This window comes from Pavona decussata, unplaced genomic scaffold, assembly GCF_977016875.1.
Source record: "Pavona decussata unplaced genomic scaffold, jaPavDecu1.1 SCAFFOLD_58, whole genome shotgun sequence".
NCBI classification, from domain to species: Eukaryota; Metazoa; Cnidaria; class Anthozoa; order Scleractinia; family Agariciidae; genus Pavona; species Pavona decussata.
Window position 1 is genome coordinate 3,830,667 of NW_028145480.1, and position 13,540 is coordinate 3,844,206.

Below are 13,540 nucleotides of genomic sequence, written 5' to 3' on the forward strand. Positions count from 1 at the left end.
TGTGTACATATCCGGACAATCTGTGAGCCAAGCGTGAACTGGCGAGGAGGATAGGTGTTCCCCTCCCACCTTGTCGCCCCGTCCAGATGTTTGAACGCCCTTTCCCCCACTAGGTAGCCGTACACAATTCATAGTACGCAAATCAGAATTAAATTCGCCTCATGCACGGCAGAACTTATAGGGTTGCGTTGTGTGTCCTCGGAGTGACATATTCATATAACTCGTCCTTCTCATTCTCCAAAACTGTTTCATGCTGTTGAAAGGTATTGGTTGTGTTTAATTTTGACAACATGAGGTCATTCTCATTATTAGGTCACGACGTTCCCTCTCGCCTTTGCTACTGTTTATCTACTAGTGCACAAACAAATAAAACAAACAAAAAAAAGGCAGTGACACGACGACAGGGAGGTTGCTCTTCCTGTAAACCCACACCCCTCCCCAATGTCGAAGTTGCGCGAAGCCATGTAACTTTACTAGCATCCACTTTCGGTGGAGGCTACACTTTTATATATTACTACTACATGCTGTCAACTAATACACCTTTAATTGATCCATTTTCAACGTTGACTATGTTGAAGGAACGTCTATTTACAGAGCTAGCAGTAAGAATGAGAAGACAGCAGATCTAGACTACAACACACCTCTAAATATTTCATTTCTTTGTAGAAGCTAACACTAATCCGGTGTTGAAAAAGATACAATATGCATTTTTCTTTTTGCTGTTACTATATAGACAGTTACGGCCCCTTGAAAGCTCTCGGACAGTAGGCCCTGGCCAGAGGCGTTTAATTTTCGCGTCCAAAGCAATGACTGGCAGTGGAAACAGGCTCGGCACGTACGAAAATGAACTGCGAAAGCAGCCTGTGAGAGCCTGGAACTGGAGTTTATATACACAGCCTGCTTGGCTTCCTAACCGTAATGGCGAAGAAAAATTCCTATAATGAAGCTCATGATTAAACTATCCATGAAGGTCAAAACAAGAATAATTGCATAAACAATCTGTTTAAACATTTCCAAAAATGGAAAGAAAAATAAAGGTAATCGTTTATCGAGGTTGATTTTGCTCGTTTTCTCTTCTTTTCTGAGGAAGTTACATAGTTATACTAACGTCTAATTAGTATGCTATTAAATGTTTATAGGTTTATCTAGACTGACTTGCGATTTAAAGTACAGAGCGGAACAACCGGAAAAGTCTTGCATAGTAACTAGCTTCTGTACACATCTATGTGACTGATAATGTACAAAAGGATATTTTAACTAAAGAGAACATCGAAGAAATGCTAAAGAGTTACTGATCAAGATTTTCTGTTTTTCCCAGAGTAAACAAGAATTTTGAACTATCACCCTCTATCTAAATTTTGCCGACGTGTTGCCATGACTGCCGAAGCAGTAACCCTCATTATATAGTTTGAAACTGGTTCTAGCAATTGAGTGCATGAAGTAGAATCCTAGTTTATCACAATTGAAATGAAAGTTCTTTTATAGAACATCTTTGATAGAGCTTTCATGTGCAATCGATGATTTTTTTTCAATTTTTGCAAAATTGCGATCTTGTGTTTAATTTTGTACCGGGGTTTTTGATAGGGCTTAATATACTTGAACGTTATGATATCCCCTGTCTGCCACAACAACATTCCCGTGGCCCGAGATAGCGACACCGGTCGGCTTGCCAAAGACACCGCCATTTTTACTCTCCACGTTGTCACCCAGTTTCTTTACGAAAACTCCTTCTGAATCAAGGATCTGCACGCTGAGGTTCTTCAAGTCCGCCACCGCGATGTGTCCCTCGGAATCCACAGCAATTCCAGCCGGACAGCTGAACTGGCCGTCGTTGCTTCCTTTCTCTCCAAACTTGGCCAAAAACTCCCCTTCGCTGTCAAACTTTTGCACTCTGAAGTTTCCAGAATCCGAAACAAAAATATCGTCGTTGCAACTGACGGCAATGTGTCGTGGGCAGTTGAATCTTCCCTCGCCATCTCCGTAACCACCGAAGTACATGATCGCTTGACCTTCGGAGTCAAAGATGTGGACTCGGTGATTGTCGCGCTCGGCGACTAAGACCCGACCTTCCGAGTCCAAGGCGAGACCGCAGGGTCCCTTAAGCTGTCCGAGACCGGTACCTTTGGAGCCAAACTTCCGAACGAATTGCCCCTCGTTCGTGAATACCTGAGAGAAAAAGGGCACCATGATTGATAAAGAAGTAAACGCTAAAAAAGAGATAATTAACATGCAAAAGGGGAGGGACGCGTAGTGCAGTGTTCAAATACTGTTATAGTCAAGGTGCAGTACAAAAAGCAAGAGCCCGCTTAGATCTACAGGGCTTACAGCTACACTGTAGCTATCGATTCAAAAACTCATTAATAATTCATAAGCCCACTGACCTATCAAATGGTCGATAATACATCACGTGCAGTGACTTTATATCGATAAACCTCCTCCTTATTAGTATGCGGTGTTTTATCAGCTGATAAAACACTCCTCATTAGTATGCGGTGTTTTTCTCTTAAGCTAATTTCCAACGTTCACAAAAGCATAATTGTTATGAACTCTATTGACACACGCTTTTCCGGGAATGTTTTTGAAGCCGCTTAAAAACTGGCAGCACGTGTTTTATCGGGTATAAAACCTCTCGGCTGCGCCTCGTGGTTTTAAACCCGAAAAAACACGCCTGCTCGTTTTTTAAACATTACATAACCTCAAACCTGTTCATCCGAGATCCGAAACATGTAAATTGTAGGGACTTCAAAAAGAAAACGACGGATGATCGTGGTCATTCAAATTCAGTACAACAGCGGACTTTCTATCCGTTTCCAGTAGGCAAACGGTAATACCCTAATTCAACCATTTGAAATTGAGTCGATGAGATCAGCGATGGAAAAAGTTAATTTGTTTTAGCATAACCCAGTGGCTAATTCAGTTGCAACAAAAAGTTATCAGTAAAGGTGGTTACTTGCTGGTTTTGGTTGGATATTTTAGAAATTTCGAGTTCCGTGATTAATAGTTGGTGACTCTGGACTTTGTTAAAGACGGTATAGGGTCATTAAAACTGGAAGGATTTGTGTTTAGGGAATATTTGAAGATGTAGCGTTTCCGTACTTGAATTCTATGATTGCCATGATCTGCTACGTAGATTTGTCCGCTTTTGTCCACACACACGCCAGCTGGGTACCAGATCTCCCCTTCCGATTTTCCCCGCGTGCCGAACTGGAACAGAGGGCGACCACTGGCATCAAAAACCTGGCGGAAGAATACAGATGATATTTATCGTGCCTATACGCGGGTCAGTTTTTATTGGCTTTCAGTGGTTCCTGAAAGTTAAATTGACTCTTTGTTGAGCTACACACCTTTTCTTTACCTTTTCTTTTTTTTCTTCCTTTCCTTTTTTTTTTTCTTCTTTTAAAAAAAAAATTTAATTGGAAATTTCAATCAGTACCCTTAACTTCTATGGTTTATCCAATAGTTCTAGGAAGCCTATAGTTAATAAGCCCCCGGCTTCTATATAGGCTTCCTAGCCTTTAACACATTTAATATTGTAAATAGTCACGTATGAATATTGTAATAGTAAGAATATTGCGTGTCGTCTATAATGTATTTATGTTGTATTTTTTTGTTAATGGCAAATAAATTGAATTGAATTGAATTGAATTGAAAAGAGTTTACAGTCGAATCCCGTTAATGCGGACACCAAAGGGACCGTGGATAGTGTCCGTATTAACGGGGTGTCCGCATTAAGCGGGTGTCCGTAAAGCGGGGTTCGACTGTAATTAGTTTTCTGTTGGCATCGCACTGGATAGAATACCTGAATGCGATGGTTGTGATGATCTGAGACCACATACAGCCCCTCTGGATCAGCGGCAACTCCCCAGGGCTCGTAATATTCGTCGTTGGTCTTATTGCTGTTGGGCGTGAACTTCAACAACATTGGTCCAATATTGGCACTGTCTATACCAGAAGTCACCTATGAAAACGAAAGGTTATTGAAAATCTCAGATAGCATAAAGGAATGTTTTCTGTACTTTTCGGTAAAGACGGTTGTTTTACATGCTAACCAGTACGTCTGTAAATGGTTTGAACCGAGGAGTTCTCTCATAAGTACATAAATTATGATCATGTTGGCGAGTGAGGCTAATCGCAAAGAGTAGGGCATGGAGTTCTCTGTGTGCTGGTCTGGTCTTTTGCGGTGCTATTTCATGATTTCATGGGTTGGGTGGGTTGGATGAGGTCGCTAATGGACATATGCTGATGTCCAATCTCACCCTTGCACTGAAGTAATAATGTAACCGCATTTGAATATGTAAATAGAAAATGCGGTATATAAATACCATTAACATTTCCATGAGTGTAGTCCTGAGAAGAACTGTTTGAGCTGACATTGACTGATCACGTTTCGACACTTGACTCTGAAGATGACCCGCTCAGGTTCTCGAAACGTCAGTCTATGTCACCGCAATTAGTCCTTGTCAGGGTTACACTCACCCGGATGATCATAATTTACGCACTTATCATGATACTGACATTACTGTAGTTTTACTCTAGTGAAGAGATTTTTCAAACCTGAAGGTCAAAGGGACTGCCTTGAATAGGTTTTCCACGTGCGTGTATTGTGATCTGATGATCACCCCTGGAGACTGGGGAGAAGGAAGCCGTGTAAGTGCCATCAATGTTATCTTCAACGTCAGCTGTGATTGGTGAACCGTTTGGACAATGAAGTTTGACTGACACCAGGTCTCCTCCTACACAACGTAAAGGGAGACCGCATTACATAAAAAAATGCTTTTATTAGATACTCTTGATATGTGCGTTTTATGATGACATACGGTTGCCAGACAGAGCTTGAACAACGATCGAAAGAACAAACTAATAACTCCACAAAGAGCAATGGAAAGGAAGATACTACATGAAAATCTGAGGTAAAAGATACCACATAACGAGATTCGTGAGCGTGCTAAAGTGAAGGACGTTGTCAGTTACACAGCTTCTATGAAAGGGAAGTGGGCGGGGCACATGGCCCGACACACTGACAAGAGGTGTTCATGAAGTTGAACAGAGTGGCGACCTCGAGAGAGGAAGAGAAGTGTAGGGAGCCAGACCCATTCAGACACCGGCTCGACGACATTGCTGTTGCGGCACGCGGACTTGGTCGAAGTTCAGCTTGCCAAGGGACCTTATGTGCTGGAATAAACAGGCGGAGGGCTACATCCGACTATGGATGGAGTAACCAACCAACCAACCAACTAACTAACCAACCAACCAACTGACGAACGAACGAACGAACGAACGAACGAACGAACGAACGAACGAACTAACTAACTAACTAACTAACTAACTAACTAACTAACTAACTAACTAACTAACTAACTAACTAACTAACTAACTAACTAACTTACTTAATGTTTACGAGGAAAAACTAACTAACTAACTAACTAACTAACTAACTAACTAACTAACTAACTAACTAACTAACTAACTAACTAACCAACTAACTAACTAACTAACTAACTAACTAACTAACTAACTAACTAACTAACTAACTAACTAACTAACTAGCTAACTAGCTAACTTAATATTCGCGAGGAAACTAAACCAATTTCCATTTGAGTTTTGGTATTCAATTCAGTGATTGTTCTTTATATCGCTTCGAGGTGAGAATCCCGTTCAGCACGCTTAATATTCAAGCAGTATGGAGTTCGTGTCACAAAAGCAACGTTGAAGTCCTTTTTCTCTAATTGACAGTTATTAGCGAGAGCCGTGGTCGAGTTCCGTAAACTTTAACTGACTAATATCAATATCATTTTTTCGTAAATCAGTTGCAGACAGCACCGGTACATCTTTATCATTGCAGTAACGCCCCATTACAAAAAAGTATGTTTAGTACTATGGACAAATCTTTCGCACAGCTGAAGTTTCGCCAAAATTGTAGATCTGTTTGATCAAATTTGGACCGCACCACTTCTTCAGTCATGTAGTAAAGGTGATCTAATGAGATCACAGATCAGCTAGGTAAGCCTTTAATACGAATAATTCGCTCTCTCCAGTGCTGTCCATATTAAATAGGTTCGAGTGTGAGCTATAAAAACCTACAATGCGTTTTAGCCAATTAGCAGGTGAATTTCCATAGCACCTACCAGTAGTACACGGTTCTCCATTTCTGTCCTTTGCAATGACTGTGAAAGTTGACTTGTGCCCAACCTTCCCGCGACTTAGGCCGGATCCTTCTGCGCATGACAGCATGGGGAACAAATAACTGGTGGACACCCTACCAAGTTTGGCGATGACTTTTGAAAGCTGCTCGTCGTTAGACGTGAATTCCACAACCTACAGGCACAACGGTCTACATTAGCTGTTTTGCTTCAGAACAAGAATTCTGGTAAACTTTTTAAACCACAGTTTTGTGCATATTGAATGGGAAACTGGCACATGAAGTGCAAGAGCTTATTCTACGAAAATTGTGTTGTTTGGCTTCAAGAAATCAAATAAATATAAATCAACTGAAAAATTGGCCTTGGCTAAAGATGAGAACCGAACAATTAACCTTTTAGTTCTCAACAACTCTTAAACACGTAGCACATTTGTGAGTGGTAGCATACAAGAAGAAGTACGTCAAACATCTTCAATCGCCACGAAATTGGAATAATTAAAGAACGCGTACGGTGCCTGCTAATACAGAGGTAGCTTTGCGGAGTTAGCTGACTATACGCAAAAAGCAAATCTTAGCCAGGCGTATTGAAATCCAAACAGAAAATTTGGGGTAACCAAGCATTTTTCAGAGATAATTAAGAAAGGAAAAACAAAGAGAATTCTGCTATAGTTATAGTAAAATAAAGTCATCGTGAAAATCGCCTACTGAACGTTTTGGAGTATACCAGCACCTCCCGGCATCAAATTTGTTTACTCGGATTAACCGTGTGAACGCTCTTTTACCTCGTTGTCCTCCGGTTCGCACTGTGATTCGTGACTGTTCAGGTTGTGAAGTCTGCTGACCATCTGCGGCTTCACCAACATAATCTCAGCCTCGTTTCCGTACCTGAGCACATTCTCGGTGAATTCACAGCTACTCAACAAGTTTAACAGGTCCAATTCCAGTATCTCTTGTTGAGTAGTAAGAACCTATAAAGAGACATACGGGATATTTTAAAGGTCTTTACTAAAGCCAGATGACTAGGCCAAGTTCTAAGAATGCCCCAGGAACTTATCAGACTTGGACCTTACGTGTGGCGAAGCTGTGAAGGCAGCAAAAGATCGAGAGAAATGACAGGCCGAGATGGATGCTCCCTTAATTATGCCTAACCGCGTGTGCAGTTCTACCACAAGAGATCCGGCAACGAAACGTATTCAGAACAGTTTGTTTGTACGTCGAGATGTCCCCTGCGTTCAAAAGTTTCGTAAGTGCAACAAACCCAATTGATGGTCAGGTCTGATGTTAGATAACGAGAATAAACTTTTGAACGCAGGGGACATCGCGACGTACAAACAAACTGTTCTGAATACGTTTCGTTGCGGGATCTCTTGTGGTAGAACTGCACGTGCTAGACGTCACTTAACGTGTAAATAAACCAAACTGGTTGCAGGGCTGACACTATATACGGCAAAGGGCAATTTATTTGGGCCAATATTTCAATTAGTACCACTAGTCTTCTTTAAGACTAGAGTTGAAATGACAGAAAATAACGGCTCTTAACATAAAAGTTTAAATTTAAACGTAAATAGATAATGGTTAACCAGCGTACACGATGTAGCCCGTATAACGGTTCATAAGATGTACTGTTATTATTGTTGTTGCGCTGGATCGGATATATGTCGCATCTAATACAATTCATGGTGTTTCTGATACCAATCGAAATTGCCAATCGTCTTGGACCCGGTTTATTGTCAGCTTTGATAGTTAGATCGAGAATAAAACACATCCTGAAGCCAAAGAACGTTTGGGACATTCACTCAAAAAGTAAATTGTACCGCGTGTTGTTGTTGTTTTTTTTTTTTCAGTTGTTTGGTCGGTATTACAAACTTTGACACGACTGCAATGCAATGCATAAATTAATCCTAATTATTTGTATTCTAGTTTTGCATTTGCAAGGCCCCACTGATAGTCAAATCCCGAAGCTCTGCGGTACACAAAACAAGAAAGGACTGAAGACCGGAACGTTTGCCAGAGTATAGCAAATATAAAAGCAAACCCCACCTTTTCCTTGGAATTAGATATCTCTTCCAGCTGACCAATCAGCTCTCTTTCCTGTTCCTCAAGTGCCCGGATGTGATTCTGGATGGTGTCCCGGATGGTGTTGCGCACCACCTCCACCCTCTCCCTCAAGTCTCGAGTCACCTCATGCACTTCATCCACAGCGGCTCGAAGCACTGGAATTTTACGCTTTGTTCTGTCCTGTAGGGCAGTGATCGAGGAGCGGTATTTCTTCACGGCTTCTCTTAGGTCAACATAGATGTGTTCTCTGTGTTCGTAGATGGCGCAGTCGCGGCAGATGGCTTCGTCGCAGGTTTCACAGAAGTATTTTAGAACCTGGGAATTTAACAAAAGTATCTCCATATAAAATTTACTATTCATGTTTCCTAAGTTAAGATATACCTTAAGTATTGTTTCTTTAAGGACGGTGCCTACTACTGTTACTACGCATACGTTCTGCGCATCTCGTGATACTCGGGTTTCCTATGGGTGTTGGCTACTAACACAGGGATATTTTTGCGCGGTTTAAAACTATTTGGTGAAAGCAGAGCTTAGCAAGTGCTTTTGGAATAGTATACAAAGTATGCAGTATATAAACTCGTCCAACCCTATTTTAAATATTTCCCGCGTACCACCTATAATAGATTATTTATGCCCACCCCGTCGAACTTTAAAGCCTCAACCTGCAATCCCCAAAAACTACCAAAAGAAGAAAAGCTCACCTCCCGTGGATGTACTGAACAAAATGATGGACACCGAATTATATCCTTGACTTCATTGGCCTGAATCTCATCGAACGACAGAATCCTATGGTCTTTGGTCTGACGGATTCGCTTATGCGCAAACACGCAGTTTGTACAGAGGTTTTCTACGCAGTCCAGACAGCGCGCCGTGGCCTGGGAAGAATCCTCGCAGTTGGTGCATTTAGTGGGATTCTGGACCGCTAGCACAGTTAACATGTTGTTTATGAAGAAGTTGAGTGGAAAAGCCTCGATTCCTTTGGCGGGCACTGGAACAAGTAGCTTGCATGTTGAACATTCTAGTGTTCGGTCTTGAGGTCTGGGATTATACAAAACAAAATTGGATGAGAGGGCATTTTGCAATGACAACAAATAAAACGGTAAGATAACTAATGCTGGTTAGTACACTTTAAGAAGGGAAACCAATGGCGTGAAACAAAACAAAATGCAATGAACATCTGCAGAATTACGTCATAAACTCTACAGGCACTCAGTTACACATGTCGATGCCACAAGAGGAAGGATTTTCACCAACGTTTGTTCGCGTTATGAAGGATTTTCTTCATCTAGTTTTTCCTTGACGGAAAATCGAAAAATGCTTAGTAGTACAAATTCGTTATTCTTAGTTTAGTAGCCTATTGAAGTAAACACCTTCTCAGATAGTATTTGGTAATATCTTTGATGACCTTGGTTAATTAGAGTATATTAGGGCTAAGTTGGGTTATTATTAATCGCGCAGAAAATTACCCAGCTCTGGGTAATTTACGGAAGCGTTTTACCATAAATAAACCTGCTTTTGAGAAGTATTTTCTCTGGTATTATATTTATAAGCAGGAGATCATGAGTCATTAGTATATACTAAACCGGCGGATAGTGTTTTCCGCGCGTTCTGATTGGCTATTCAAACGCCGGAAAGTTAACAATTATTCCATGAGCGGGCGTTGGATATACGATGATGGATAGCCAACGAAGGGCGCAGCGCCGAGTTGGCTATGAACATTTCATATCCAACAAACGTGAGTGGAATAATTATTTTATTAAAAACAACTAATTTCAACTGATTTCGCTTTGCAAGAACAAGCAGAAAACAATTTAATGGTCACTATTTCTCGAGCATGGTATAATGACTGATATATCATGGCTGCTAAGCCAATCAAAACATCCTGCATACTGCTCGATTGAATGTCGATAACTGGAATATGTGTAATATGTGTGATGTTATGTTCAAATGCTAGCAATAAGCAAGACGTTTGTTACATGAACCTAGTTCAATGGCCAAGCTTTCATGAGTCTCCTGTAGCTCAGTGGTAGAACATCTGAACTAGTAATCGGAAGGTCTTAGGTTGCGACTCATGTTGGGAAACTGGTTTTTCCTCTTCCGAGGATGCCTGTACTGTATCGCTGACTGAAAAACACATCTATCATAATTGATAATTGTACATCAGCGAGCGGCTCTTAGATTTTAACTAGCTAGTATTAAGAGGACCTAAAGTGTGACCATACGAATGGAAAATATTGCTCACTAGCTTTCATGCATTCGAATGGTCAGACTCAGTTAGAAATTTATCGAAAGACTCGAAATTTAGAAGCATCTTGCACTGGCTAAAAACAGTTCCAGAGGAGGGTGTTGCTTCTGGGTTTGAGCATGCGCAGTATTTTCGTTTGGTGTTGCTTATTTCAAGATTACTTTTACAGAATTAATCCTGAATTTTAGTCAGTAAGTTTGACTCTGGAAGTCTTTATTAACCGAATATAGGGGTATACCCCGAGTATCATTAAGTTCGATGCATTTAATATGTTTGCGAGACGGCATATGAAGTCGAATTACTACAAAATGAGCGTGATATGCTACAGATCTAACTTGTTAAAGGGGTGTAAGGAAAAAAGACTATAAGGTCCTTTTCATTTTTTTTTATTCTAGTGAATTTGATTTAACAATATTAGAATTTTTTCGTGTTTTGCAAGCGGATTTCGGTAAAAAGTTGAACTCATCTATTACATTGCCTACGCTAGTGTTTTGCCTGATTTCGGAAAGTTTTGATCTTCCGGGTACCTGCAAATTCACTGAAATCTTTGATCTTTAAATATTCAAAACGACTTTTGATCTTTTTTAAATCTTATAAAGTTTTTTTTAAACATTATTATAGCTGCATGTTGACTAAGTTTCGATCGCTAATTTATAATTATAAATACAATACGGCAAAATTTCTTAACATCGAAATCAATTTGAGTGTTAACGTTTAAATGATTATCTACTTTCAAATAGAAATTGCTGTCATAATGGACTATATGTTCAATAAAATTGAGAAAGCGTACGAAAACTCGCTTCAAATACGATTTGAACGAATTTTAATGGCAAACGAGGAAGCGAAATCTTCTAAAAATGATTCCCGGGAACAAAATTTAACCACTAATTCTTACCTTATTTTCGAATCCAGGCAGTTTTGACAAAATGAGTGAAGACAAGGTAGCACCTTTGGGTTTTTATACGTCTCGTTGCAAATCCCACATGTTAGTTCGTAATGATCAGTGATTTTATTCACCGGCACGGAGCCCATACTGTGAAGTTTTCGTCGGAATCTTACATGGGAAAGCACTAAAAATGCCCTTCAAAAAAGGCAACCCCTTTTCTCAATTTTCTTTACAACGAAGCGCCCGAAGTCATCAAAGTAATATAGCAGGTTGATTTCATGGGGTGTCGTGCTTCCTGATTGGTTAAACGCTGCTGTGTGATGTCATGGCTTGTTTGGAAAGGAGTTGTTTAGGTAACGATTCATAAATGTGGAAAAAGAGGAACCAAATCTTAAAAATCAAATAAATCTCATAAGGGACTTTTATTAGTTGAGTTGTTGAAACTGTAAAAAAGGAGATCAAATATGACATGCATTAAAATTTATTCTTCAAACTGCGTTCAACAGGTCCTTAAGATTCAAGATCTACTAAGTTGGCACCAACTTGCACAACTTAAAAGTTCAGTCCCGTTTTTGAGGAAGAATAATAATTATTTATTAGAAAAATGATAAAAAACCTTTGCATTGAATTAAAAATATATTCATATCTGTCTTTACAATTTGTTGTCTTTCATTTGAAGTGTTCCTCCAAATTATTCTATGATTATCGCCTTGAAAGACACGCATGACTCGTCTCTTAGTTTTGGAAGCGCAATAAATCTTTTATAATCATCTAGCCATGAAGAGTCAACACCATGCTCAACGAACCAGAAACGACAGCCACAAAATCGTCGGGTACATAGATACTTGCTGACCAATCATAGCGCAGAAAACAAACTCATGCATGACCAAACAAATCAAAAATCCCCGCTCAGGCAGGCAGCGGAGAAAATTGCTTTCCCGCCAAAACCTACAACGGCACGCATCACTTCATACCACCTATGAAAGATTTCCCGCCTAAACTGGCGGCAGGTGTGTCTACTGCTACATACACAGTTAGGCCCGGATCAGACGCCGAACTTTTCATGAGCTGAACCTAATACCTCGAATTAAGAACATGAAAGGCTCGGCGTCTATCAGTTGAGAACGGCTGTTTCAATTTGGAACGGCTCAGCCGTTCTTACCGCCTGGCTCAGCCAGGAATTTCGGCTTTGGAACGGCTTTGATTCAGACGTCGAACTTTTCATGAGCCGAACCTAATGCATAAATTATTATAACGTATTTCAAATAAAAAAATAAAATTAAAATAAACGCTAACACTTCGATTGGTTTCGCTTCAAGTAAATTAAGCTTGGCTAATTAAGTTCGGTGTCTGAATCAAAAGGCGGGATTTTCGTGATTTGGGCCGACCTTAATTTGAATTAAGTTAGGCTCGTGAAAAAGTTTGGCGTTTGAACTGGGCCTTACTAGCCAATCACAGCATTGCATCCATGTTAAGAGTGTCAAAAGCGCACGAAAATGGCCACGAACGCTTACGTTTGCTTTCCCGCAATCACCAACACTAAATATACGAGTACAGATATTAAGTTTCAGACTATTGGTAACCTCGTTAACTATTGTTTTGCGGCGTTGTCGTTGCCGATGCCGTCGTCGTTGCGGCTTAAGCTCCCTATTATTCGCAGTCAACGACACATTTAAGGGAGTTCGCTTCTAAAGAAACTGCGGTGCTGCGTCTGTGCGGAGTGGAAACCAATGTTAGGTTTTATCAACAGAGTTGATAAGGTAATTTGGCTACCGTAGAGGGATACGAGTGCAGACGTCTCACGCGTTAGCCCTTTGTCAGGGCAAATCATTCGCTCACTTGCTCTGACGAAGGGCTGAAGCTCGAAACGTCATCGTTAACAAAACCAAACATTCGCAACACGCAGATAACTGTCATCGTATTTTCAGAATTTGCAGAGTTAAAAGGAATGTTTTTAATTCAGGCAAAATATCCTGGTGACAAAAGACTGGTGTTCTTAGTAATGCTGCTAAGCGGCATCAACTTGCAATTAGGATGTATTGTCGATTGGTTTCGTACAGTACACAGTACACAAATAGACCGTCAAAATAAGGCCGGTTTTGCCTGACAACAAGCAGCACCGAGCACGAGTCAATACAAAACATAGGAAACATAAGGGTGAAGACACTTTGTTCGTTGTGTGTGCACTTGCGTTCTAAGTGCTTGTACGAAC

General features: G+C 40.5%; 1 protein-coding gene across 1 annotated transcript; it reads right to left on the reverse strand.

Moving 5' to 3' along the window:
• Positions 1-525: 525 nt before the first annotated feature.
• Positions 526-11,848, reverse strand: LOC146479749 (E3 ubiquitin-protein ligase TRIM45-like). Its single transcript, XM_085110561.1, has 9 exons — positions 11,338-11,848; positions 8,899-9,235; positions 8,180-8,512; positions 6,922-7,107; positions 6,126-6,315; positions 4,555-4,733; positions 3,800-3,958; positions 3,097-3,237; positions 526-2,166 (listed from the first exon to the last, which is right to left on the reverse strand). The coding sequence occupies exons 1-9, from the start codon at positions 11,472-11,474 to the stop codon at positions 1,588-1,590; spliced, it is 2,241 nt and encodes a 746-aa protein (XP_084966687.1). The 5' UTR covers positions 11,475-11,848; the 3' UTR covers positions 526-1,587.
• Positions 11,849-13,540: the final 1,692 nt, after the last annotated feature.